This window comes from Crassostrea angulata, chromosome 4 (assembly GCF_025612915.1).
Source record: "Crassostrea angulata isolate pt1a10 chromosome 4, ASM2561291v2, whole genome shotgun sequence".
NCBI lineage: Eukaryota > Metazoa > Mollusca > Bivalvia > Ostreida > Ostreidae > Magallana > Magallana angulata.
Window position 1 is genome coordinate 9208397 of NC_069114.1, and position 12272 is coordinate 9220668.

Genomic DNA, 12272 nt, shown 5'->3' on the forward strand with positions numbered 1-12272 from the left:
AGTTCCATTGTACATATATGCAAGATATATAGATTACTTGTATTTTTATTTTGTGAAATTTTACATAATTGCACACTGGGTGTATCATTTATCAAGATAACTCCTCCTGCAGTTTTCAAGATAGTAAGTTATTTGCAGTTCAATTGTTTAGACATGCACATATCTGTCACAAGATTGTGATCACGATTATTTCGGGTCAGGATTGTCTTTCGTAAGTGTTAATCAAATTATGGTCAACAAAAAGATTACATAAATATATGTACTGTTCACACAAACAAAAAATTGGTTGCTATCATATTGACAGTTTTTCTTGTTTAAATAGAACTTTGTAAGGAATTGTAGACATTTCTTACAGGCAATATTGGACCTTCTTAACTTGACCCGTGCTATTTTCAGCTACAAAAAGGTTATCTCTGCTATCCACAGATATTCCTAATGGAGCAAATAAAAAAAGACAATCAATAAAGCGAAGGAGCTGTCCGTCTAGATCTAGGACGTGGATGCGGTCGTTTTCAAAGTCTGCTATAAGGATCCGACTCTGGCTATCTGTGGCGATGCCGCGTGGTGTAAATGATTCATCGGTAGTAGAAGGAGAACCAATGTATTTAAACCTAAATTCTCCGGCCTGATTGACCACTATGACTGCAAGGGCATTATTGTCAGACACACAAATATCTAAATTCCTGTTCTCACTAATAAATTTAGTGCCACCATATGAAAAGAGAGGTTGTCCTTTGTCGTTATACTGTATGCATTGTTTCATCATCAATTCTGTTGAGATATCAGAGTAACGCACAACTTTTGTTTGTTCATCATCGTCACTGTCCATGACAACCAGGAGGTCACTGCAGCTGGTTCTACATACATTGCGAGGTCTCCATCCCCTTAGTCGGATCATTTCTTTTACCTGCATATTCTTAACCAAATTCAGACTTCTATCACTGTGATCAGTATAAACAAGATCCCCATGCCTTGTCACAGCTATATCCGAAGGCGCATTACCTGACTTTGTTTTAATCGTGTTCATTAGTTCTCCTTTGAGGTTGAACAGTTTTATAATTTTTCCCTCGCCGCTTGTCCATACTTTTTTGTCATTCAAACACGCCACGCTACAAAGATCTTCATACTGTGTGTCTATTTGTGTGAAAACATCGGGATCAACTTGCAGTGACATATCTGGTAAAGGATCGTGCTTTTCAGTTGTAAAAGACACTTTTGAAAAGGAACCAAATTGTTCAAATAGCTGGTCTCTGTGTATCATTTGACACGTGAATCTTGGTAAGGTTATTTTGGGTTTAGGAGACATTCTTCTGTAATTATAGTTCTTGGATTTGTACTCTGACACAATGCAGACATCTTTAGAGTCCAATATTTTTTTTAATTCACCTATACTCTCCATAACTAGTGAAATGCTTGTTGTCAATTCGTCTTCTTGTTTATCTAAGACAGTCTTGATTTCCACTGCCATTTTATCTATATCAGATTGTAAATCCTTTACAATAGAGTCGATTTCTCTGTACCAGTCATCTTTTCTTTCATTAAGAGTTTTGGTCAATTCCATGGAGTTTGTACTTAAATCAACTCTCTGATCTTGAATGTTGGCTGCAATTTCTTGATATCGAGGTAAAATGGACTTTTCTAATTCTTGCAAGTCTCTCTTTACGGATTCCTTTTTTCTTTCAATGATCTTAAATATATCAACTAATGAATGATCTACATGTTCTTCTGAGGAAATACACAGTGCACAAATAGGAGTGTCACATTGTTCACAATGGAGTTCGCATTGTTTAGCGGGGTGTTTTTTACACTTGGGATTATTTAGAGTAGTCATGTTTTGTTTGAGTGGCACCACTTTATGAGCTTTAGAGGAATCAGAAAAATGCATCTCAACGCAGTCTTTACATAAATTGGTAAGACAGACTTCACAGTACATCGTGCCTACAGAGTTTTGACACAGGGCGCAGCGTACAACATCCTGGGCGCTATATTGGGGCTCCATATTTTGATACTCTGTTCTCTACCAGGGTAATATGAGTCTAGAAAAGACAAAATGGAGTGCACGTAAATATTTAATTTTCTATTGGAAAATTTACATTGTTGGTGCAGATATTCCTTTTTTATTTACATTCAATTAAACATACAAATATTGATGGTAGTTGAGTAATCCAGAATAAAAGACTTCAAGGCTTCTTTTTTTAAACAAGTGGACCAGACCTTTAAATATGTATTGTCATTCAATAATCGAATCAATTGTAGAACATTTGCAACGGTTATTCATTATCTATAGCTCCATCAAGAATAAGGTATTTACGTGTGTAGTCAACTACCTGTTTGATTTAAATGTGAGGCATAAGAATGGGTAGGCATAGTAAAACTGATACAGGTAGCATTTGCTATATTTTTAAGTTCAGAATTTCGGTCAATATTTCCTGTGAGAAGTAACACATTGTAAAAAAATATATAAAAACATTTTTCTTTCTTTATAAAGAAACACATCAGTGCATTGTCTCGATTAATACAATTTTTTTGGTCAAATATACGTTTTTGTTAAAATAATATGTTACACAGGCACACACACGCTCGCGCGTACTGTGCAGTGTTACTAAGTTTTACCGTTCAGAATTGATTTGACTAGACAAGATTGTCCCGTTGATACAGTACTGTCAATCTATTGATATAAGGTTCGTTGAAATATGCAAACATCATGCATATTATCAAATTGTGATATATGTTGTGATCATTACTAAATATAATTAGCATGCACCACACGTGCATGAATGATCACTATGATAACAAATTAAAGAATAGGGAGGAAAAAATGTTAAATCAGGGGGTTCTATTATTTGCTTATTTCGCTTAAAGTTATAAAAACATAAGATACACAGTCACAACTGCTAAACAAGACAATTACATGATAATTAAATTACGTAGTAACTGCTGAACTTACTCAATGTTACTCCACACAAACAATCACTTCAATTCAGTGTGGCGGGCTCCGGTTAGTCGGCGATATCTTTTAAAATTTGACATGTGCATTATCGATTCGACAATGTGGCATACTCTAAAACATGGCCTGGCCCCATTGGCATGATCTGGCCTTAAAATTGGCATGGTCTAAAAATTTGGAATAGCCATAAACTAAGCATCTACAAAAATCTTTGGTTTCAATTTCAGTGGGCGGAAGAGCCTATTGCAATTGCAATTGCTTTCATGACCTTCTACGTCACAGGTCAAATTCCTCCCTTCTTTTATGGTACCTCCAACGGATGTTACTTAAACTAAAGGCATACAAATCTCCATGCTCATATGATTATTTCATACGGCGTTCCTGCACTGTATGATAAAGAGTTTACTCAGTTTTATTCATTTTGTTTACAGAAATTTGCAATATTCAGCTTGGTTTTAAAATGAGTCATGAATATGCACAAGAATTTCCGTTGAAAAAATCTCAAAATATAGTTTTCAAGTTTCATGAAAGATGCTTGGTTTAATAAAATATCCCAGATAGGCTATAATAGATACATTTGAATAAAGGTATTTAAGGTGGAATAACACATCATGACAAAATTGCTGACCTCTGATCGACACGATATTTCGTTTTATCAAAAGGGTTTTATCGACGGTAACATGTACTAACTTACTACATGTACATAGCCGAGTGGATAAGTGTCGGGCTTGTTATCCGTACATCCAGAGTTCGGTTACCGCAGGGGCTTTTGTTGTTACATACTGCATTGATTTTTTTGTTAAATATTCATTTTTTATTCCCAAACTGCAAATTTGTCGTTTATTTCACAAATTTACAGTTTATTTATCATTATATCTTTCACAATAAAATAATTTACTGTTAATTTGAGTGACTTTTTCCTGGTGCGTTATTCAACCTTAATTAAGCATATAAAAAAAGTTTCACATGAATTACTTTTTTACCTACTATTCGGGATTTTCATAACCTGGAGTTATCGTTCGTCCGTAAGATTTTGTCTGTTGTTTATTTCAGTGATGACTACACCTCTCCTCGCAGCTGGTTGATTCCAGTAATCAGAGACAATGTAGGAAACACAGAGTTAGGGTTCTTTACGACCTACTTTCTCCCCCTGGCTGCTAAACTCAAGAAAAGATGTAAGGTTCTTCTGTGTGCATTGAAAAGGTATCAAGTCTATTTAATATGTTTAGTTGGTCAAAGAATACTACAATGTCATTATATATATAGATAAATGTTATGGTTTCTACACATAATCAATTCTGATTAGGTTTAACAGTAAAAATTGCTTCTATTCTCTATAGCTAGTTTGTGTTTGGAAATCTGGGCTGTGATTGTTGAAATCTTTTATTTTAATTGTTTGTGATTGGTTGTTTGGTGTTTTTAAAAAAAAAATATGGAATAATTTTAGAAAGGATGTATTTTCAGTTTTTGATGTATTTTGCTTCGACGGCTCTTGAGGCGAAGTCCACTGGTAACCAAGTGGTGTGCAAGTCTTACGGCGCTCTACAGAGGCAGATCTGGTCCCTACTACCTGGTTTCTGTAACCAACCCACAGACCTTACACAGGTAACACAACCTCACACAGGTAACACAACCTTACACAAGTAACACAACCACACACAGGTAACACAACCTCAGATAATACAACGTCACACAGGAAACAACCTCACATCAGTAACATACCTCACACAGGTAGCACAACCTCACACAAGTAACAAAACCACACACAGGTTACATGCCTCAAACATTTAACACAACATCAAACAAGTAACACAACATTACACAGATAAAACAACCACAAACAGGTAACACAACCTTTCACATGTATTACAACCTCACATAGGTAATACAACCTTACAAAGATAGCAAACCCACATAGGTAACACAACCACACAAAGGTAAAACAACATCAGGCAAACAACCTCACACAGGTAACAACCACACAATGGTTACACACCTCAAACTGGTAGGAAAACCTCACATAGGTAATACAAACTCACACATACAACTTCATACAGGTAATACAACCTCACAATGTAACTTATGTAATATATACCTCAAACTGTAACTAAACAAACAGCCCACACATAGGTAATACATCCTCAAACTGCAGTAAACCCACAGACCTCATACAGGTTATACATAATGATTGTGCTGTTGTTTTCCAGTGAGGGAGAAGACCTGCGGGTGGAGGTCATATCTGGCCTCAGGAAGCTCATCAACAAGAACAAGGGGGACGATGAGATGTCTGGGGTTTTTTAAGCTCAAATTTTTCAAGAAACTCATATTTTTTCTCAGGTAATTTATGGGGGAAAATATATTGTAGCTAGATTTTTTTAGATAAATCTGAAATGTGAAGTTGAGCGGAAACCTATTTGCCAATGATAGATTAGTTTGTTTCAGTAAATTACGAAAAAAAACTTTTGAGAAACCTCCGATTTGAGAAGAACTAATTGGTTCAAACCCTGAAGCAAGCTTTGTTGCTGAGTTTGAGAGGAAGACAAATATTTGGGTTTGATCATTGTGTCATCTGCTCTTTCTTGTTTTAGGTGCATTAACTCTCTTATAAGAGAGCTTTAACATTCTCTTAACAGGGTTGATGACTCAATGCTTATAATATTCTGTTTAAATACTAAATTTAAAGTTGAATTGTCTCCTGCAGTTGGCATTTAACTGAAACTTATTATGCTACTGATACTGTAAATATTCTGAGCGGTCCATTGTAAGTGTTGGTGAATTCGTCAAAATAAAGAGAGGACAAATACATGTACATGTTTTTTATATAGAACTCTCTAATGTTCTTTCTCTGTCTCTCGTGCTCACTTTCTTTAGATGTACAAGTATTAATTTTAAGCTTGGTCTAGTGTTTTCTCATAAAGAAACAAAATGAACTTCAAGGTTAAATTAAGAGTACTTTGTATCTTTTCTAGCCTCGTCTGCGCTGGTTAATCAATATATTCAAGTTATTGTCAGAAGAGCAGAAGGACTTCTTGTTAGCTGTTGTACCAGAGGTAAATGTCAATATCATTAAGGTAATGGTCTCCAATAGAAACCTGCCTAACCAATGTAAGGGAGTCTAAGCTGTGATGTGAAATGAAGTGTAATGTATATCTGTATTGACATTATGGTAATGGTCAATGAATACCTGTACACCTGTATATAGATATAATATAAAGATTTTACATTGATAGAGAAATAATTTTTTTCTTTTGATAAACATTTTTAAAAATTCAGGAAAAAGGTTTATGTAATTGTTTATATTTGTAGAAAAGGATGCATTTTATAATGAAAATTTTGAGGACAGGCAATCTTGGAGAATAACTGCACATTGTTGTACATGTATTTCTCTACAAACTGTGTACATTTTAGGGCCACGTACTACATATATTGTGCAATGTATTATCTTCTTACTTTTCCATTGATATTTTCACAGACAATTCTGTGCACCAAAGAGATAGGAGAGAAGGCTCGCTCTGCTTCATACCTTCTGTTGGTGGAGATGGGCCGTGCCAAGATACGATGGAATAAAGATGAAAACGGTATTATGTTCAGTTGGTTTCTTTAAGCATATATTTAGAGCTTAGAAATGAATTTCATGTTGTAGATTTACTTAAGACAAGTAATCCATCAACAAATACCTAGTAACCAGTTTTGTAACAGATTTGTTTCTTTCTGTGTGTAACTAGTTTTCATTTTATTGTAAGTGACAGGTGTCCTTACTCCTCAATAACAAGTGCTTTCTCATGAACAGGTGCCCTAGAGGATTATTTCCAGATGGTGATGGCAGGACTTGGGGGTTCCCCTCAGATGGTCAGCTTCACCCTGCTGGCTCTCACCCGCATTCTCTACGAGTTCAAAGGTCAGTGGCTGATGTAGTGTACAATTAAAAATATATTGCATACTGATCTTGTTCCTGCTGCAATTGTATCTTTCACTTATTAAAATTTGGTTGCCATGAGTTTTATCATTTTGCATCAAGACATTGTTGTTAACTTTAAAATGTTGCTGTCTACAGCCTCCATCAGTTCCTCGTTACTGGAGACAATCGTGGAGAACTTGTGTATTTTACTGACGTCCAAGACGAGAGAAGTGGTCAAAGCAGCTCTGGGCTTCATGAAGGTCCTTCTCTCTGCCTACCCAGACACTGTGCTGGCACCACACTTAAAACAAATTGTAAGCTTGGCTCTTGGAACTAAATATCAAGTTAATCTTAATGTTATTTAATGTGTCAATGTTCAGATATGCACTGGCTGATTTGAATGAATCACTGTTGTATTTTTCCTCTTTCCTAGATGTCTAGTCTTGTATCACAGAAAGAGGATTGCAAACATCACTTCAGGTTTAAAGCCAAGGAAATTTATGCCAAACTTATCAAGAAATTTGGGTAAAATTTGGATTTGTTATCACTTTCCTTAAACACTTAAAATGTGTACCGTACTATTACATACATGTACATTTATGCTAGTTAAACCAACTACAATGAGGCTCCATTGGAATAATGTGCAAAAGCTTAAAAGCATGGAATGGCATGTTTTGTAATGGAGAATTATTTTAATGCAGTAGATATATAGATCGATTTTGTAGTTTAGTACATGTAACAACTATATTCTTAAATTAATAACTGGTTCCAGGTATGAGGCAATCTTTGGCCTCTCACCACCAAGTATTCACAAGGTGTTGGTAAACATAAAGAAGACCCAGGAGAGAGCGAAGAAGAAGAAGAAGAAGGAAAAAGAGGAGGAGTCGGAGGAAGAGAGTGATCAGGAGCACTTCAAGTCCCAGCCAGAGAGGTATTTTGTGCATGTATACATGTTATCTTATGTATTAAATGTTTTATTTTTCCTCAGCGTTTGATTGGTCAAATTTTATTAAATGATCATGTTAAAAATTCTATAATAAATCTGATGCTTATAAACCTTACTGTGCTAAAAATAAAAAATGTATAAACCTTACTTTAAAAACATGTATCAATCTCATGAAAAAGCTATAACTGTATAGAATAAGGATAATTTAAAATTAATGTGAACACTTTATAAGTGTGTCCAGTTCATCAATGTTAACTCCATCAAGATTTCTCTCAATCTCTTTGAATTCCAACAGCATGGATGAGCTTCTGAGGGACACTGACTCTGAGGAAGAAGGAGAGAAGAAGGGGGCAGGCAAACCAAGGGACAGAACTCAGGCTAAACTGGCCTGGCTACAAGAAGGAGGGGACATCATGGACTTCCTGGACCCCAGTGCATCCAAGAAAGTTTTGATAAGTTAAAGGAAATGCTCCATTTTAAGGGGGTCGGGGTGTATTGTGTTACGGGTTTGGGAAAAATGGTATAAATAAAATGAGGCAAGTTCTTTACTAGAAAGGAGGGCGTATTGCTCTGCTGCTGTCTGTCTGTGAGTCAGTCGGTCCACCAACAGTTTCCATTCAATTTCTTCGCAGAGGATGAACATATTGAAATGAAATTTATTATACAGGTTTATCATGATAATATCTAGGTCAAGTTCGATATTGGGTAGGATCGAACTATTTTTGACAGAGTTATGGCTCTTTGACGTAGAAAAATTCCAGTTATTTGCAATTGAAATGAAATTTTGTATACAGGTTTATCTTTATAAAATCGAGGTCAAGTTTGATTTTGGTGTGATAGAGCAATTTTCGACAGAGTTATGGTCCTTGGACATAGAAAAATTCCAAATATTTGCAGTTTACGTTCATTTTCTTTGTGGATGTTTTCAAGGGGGGGGGGGGCATAAGTGTTTCACAAACATCTCTTGTTCATGTAAGATTTACTTTAAGGATTGATTGAATGAAATAAATATCAAATCCTTGTAATTAATTACGACAATTTTGATCCATGTTGATGTTTAAGTGGACATTGATTTAATTGCACGTGATTTTGAAAAAGAGTTGAAGGCTGTCATTGATGTTTGCAACATTTCATTGATAGTTACAAAGCCAGGAGAAAAGAGAGAACAAAAGACAAAGAAGAAGGAAGCGGAGTTTAAGACAGCTCCTGATGGACACCTGATCATTACTGAGTCGAGTGACGAGGAAGGTAAAAAATCAGGGTCACGTAGGCTCTTGTTGGGTGCAAGAAATAGTGACAAAATAAGATAAGATCAGGGTCACACATACTCTTTATCATGTTCACTGGAGTCTCGAGATATATGAAAGAATAAATAAAATCAGGGTCACACAAACTTTTTATCATGTTTATAGGTGTATAGAATTATACAGCATGTTAGAATGAAATAAAATCAGGGACTATCTTCTAACACCCCCTTCTTAAAGAGTTGTTCATGAATAGGAAAATTTGATCCATGCTATTTAATATATGATAGACTTCTACTGGTTTTTGCCAAAAAGTATTTCTACATTAGATGCAGATATCTGTGTAATATTCTGATTAATTTAAATACAGTTTTTATTATCATTAAATTTTATTGCAGAACCTGAGAAAATGGCAGGTGATGATGAGGAGTTAGATGACTTATTGAATGCCATTGAGCAAGGTGCAGGGAATGTTAAGGTAAATAATGAAATCAGTTTATCACAAAAGTGCTGACTGCAGAAGAAATTATCTCCTGTCTTATATGTATCTTCTTACATGTCATTCTTGTAACAGAAAACCAAGAAGAGGAAGGTTGAGGATTTGGGATCTGACGAAGAAGGGCCGGCACCCAAATATAAAGGTAACGTATCGTGTGGATCTCCCAACTAATGCCATCATCATTTTATTATCTAAACCAAATAAAGGATGACTGCACTTAAGGACATGCGATATTTGCGAGAAAATTTACTTTTAAAAGAAGATTTTTTCTTTGAATAGCAGAAATGGTCAACATCTAAACTGCAACTTTACGTAATTGCGTTAAATAAAAGTATGCTGTTACCAAGTATGAGTAGGCGGGGGTCATCACGATTTCTTTAATCTCCATACGATGAGGACGCCAACTTTTATACTGACTTCATATATAGTCAGTGCACATTTGTCTATTGTTCTCCATTTAACAGTAGTTGTATATTTGCATTATCAAAGTTATGTCAAAGGGAGATTAATAGACAAACATGTGCTCATGGTTTAAATGAGAAAAAAAACTGCTTCTTCTTACTTTTGCTTTCCCTGTTGTAACCTATGGCTGATGCATGTTGAATACATGTATTATTATTCACCACGTGATTTCTCACCTCAGATAACTTTGTGAATACAAAATTATATCAAGTGACATGTAATGTAGCATGTTATGTGCTACATGTAACTAGGACAATGTTTTTGTTAAGGTTAAGTTGTCAAGCATTGATTTAAAGTCTTCTGTGCTAACATAGGCGTTGCCTAATTGTTGAAAAGATAATAAATAGTACATGTATACTTGTGCCATATAGAATAGCTAGGGTTGTGGTGAAAGAGTGATCACATAAATTGTATACATGGTATTGTTATTCATGCTAGTCTAATTTTAGTACCATTCTGATAAAGTCAGCTCCACCTCTCATGCATATTTAATTAATCTTATGTTTGATCAAGGGCAGATAAGCGAAAATTCTCCATTTTTTGAAAGTTGTATTAAATGAGAAAAACATTGAATGAACTTATTGTATCACAGTCTAAAATCATTATTGATGTTGGAAATTGACTAGACTCTTTTAAAAATTTAACAATAGTGATAATAAGAAATGAACGCAACTGAAGCAATTGAAAAGGGTCCAAAACCTGGCGCTAAGTACAGTCATCCTATAAAATATTTTCATTACAAACAAACATCTGACAACATCATAGTTACATAGTAACAAAAGTCAAAAGTAGTCCACTCTGTTATTTTTAATGATTGAGTAGTATTTTGTGAATATCTATTCCAAGTTAAGAGTGATCTTATTTTCTTTAGCTGGAGGTGGAGGCATACACAGACAGATTGTGGAGGCCAAGCGGTCTGCTCCTCATGACCCTGCCATTGAGTACAGAGCCAAGAAAGCAGGAGGGGACATCAAAAAGACGGGCAAGCCGGACCCCTATGTCTACCTCCCACTCAAATTCCAAGCTCTCAACAAGAGGTAAAACACTTGATGCTCCAAGGCATGGAATGACCATTGAATTATTACATTCAATATACTCAAGAAATCTGATAAATTTTTCCTTGATACTGGCAATTGATAAAGACAAACTCTCGTCTTATGCATGTATTAGCATTGTAAAATTACATTAGATATATGGTTGGTAACTTTTTAAGCTTTCGTGAGCATTTTCACTTGATTACTAATATTAATTGTTTATGTCAGCTGTTCAGATTTAATATAGAGTTTATTTTTTTGTTGGTTTTTTTTAGAAAAAAGGCAAAGATGACTGGTCGATTTACAAATCTAGTGAAAGGAGCAAAAAAGGGGGCTAAGAAGGGAGCTAAGAAGAAGAAGATGTGATTCGTATTTAAACCTCCACACGCTGTGTTATTACTGGGTTGTTTTCTGTTGGTTCCGTGTTCATTGACTATCTAAGCAAGGTGCTGCGTTGTTCAGTATATGTATTCTTGCATTCTTGATTCAAGACGTGTGGACTCCACATTCTGAACAATTAAGTTGTAAACTTTAAAAAAACGTTGATGTTGGTAATTGTTCCATTTAAAAAATCGCCATTTGACGTGGAAAGAAAAAGAAGATTGAATTGTATTAAAGTTATGATATTTAAATGATACATGTATAAGGAAAATAACATTAACATGCACTAATGGTCATATGGAGTGAGTTAGCCCTACAGAATTTTTCTTATGGACTGTTGAAAATAAAACATTTTTTAAAAAAATAGAATATTGAAGAAAATAATCATGGATTTTGTTTAAATGCTGTGTAGGACTCGGTCTTCTTTCTCTGCACATAAATCTTTTTATTTCTTTGTTTATACTTTTGTACAGTTAAAGTTGCTTGCGCAATTATTTCACACAAAAAGAGACAGGAATACATGTACGTTTTGTTTTGTATTAATTATTGATTAAATACATGAAGTTGTTCTGCGGGTGTTTTAAAAATTTATTTTAAACTCATGACCATGGCCAGAGAATTTTTTTAAAAATTTAAAAAGAAAATTGTTGAAACTTGTTGTTGCATTTTTTTTTTCAATTTTCATTGTAATTTCAAATTCAGGTAAAAACAACACACCGTTCACAAAAAGTAAAGAATAGTGACCTCCTAAACCACGAGAAGTAAAATAAATTTATGTACTCCTAACTCTGATTATGAGGAGCTATTGAATGAAAGATAGCGAAATCATAGCAAACAATAACAGAATATAAGAAGTCAACA

At 34.8% G+C, this 12272-nt stretch overlaps 2 protein-coding genes across 2 annotated transcripts; one reads left to right on the plus strand and one right to left on the minus strand.

The window, feature by feature from the left end:
* Window positions 1–349: 349 nt before the first annotated feature.
* Window positions 350–1885, minus strand: LOC128180650 (tripartite motif-containing protein 55-like). The gene has a single exon (XM_052848788.1). It carries the CDS (start codon window positions 1883–1885, stop codon window positions 350–352), a length of 1536 nt encoding a protein of 511 aa, XP_052704748.1.
* Window positions 1886–5922: 4037 nt separating this feature from the next.
* Window positions 5923–11765, plus strand: LOC128182346 (RRP12-like protein). Its single transcript, XM_052850942.1, has 12 exons — window positions 5923–5997; window positions 6420–6525; window positions 6738–6845; window positions 7002–7159; window positions 7279–7370; window positions 7618–7776; window positions 8087–8247; window positions 8932–9039; window positions 9434–9513; window positions 9610–9676; window positions 10868–11033; window positions 11306–11765. The coding sequence occupies exons 2-12, from the start codon at window positions 6486–6488 to the stop codon at window positions 11394–11396; spliced, it is 1230 nt and encodes a 409-aa protein (XP_052706902.1). The 5' UTR covers window positions 5923–5997; window positions 6420–6485; the 3' UTR covers window positions 11397–11765.
* Window positions 11766–12272: the final 507 nt, after the last annotated feature.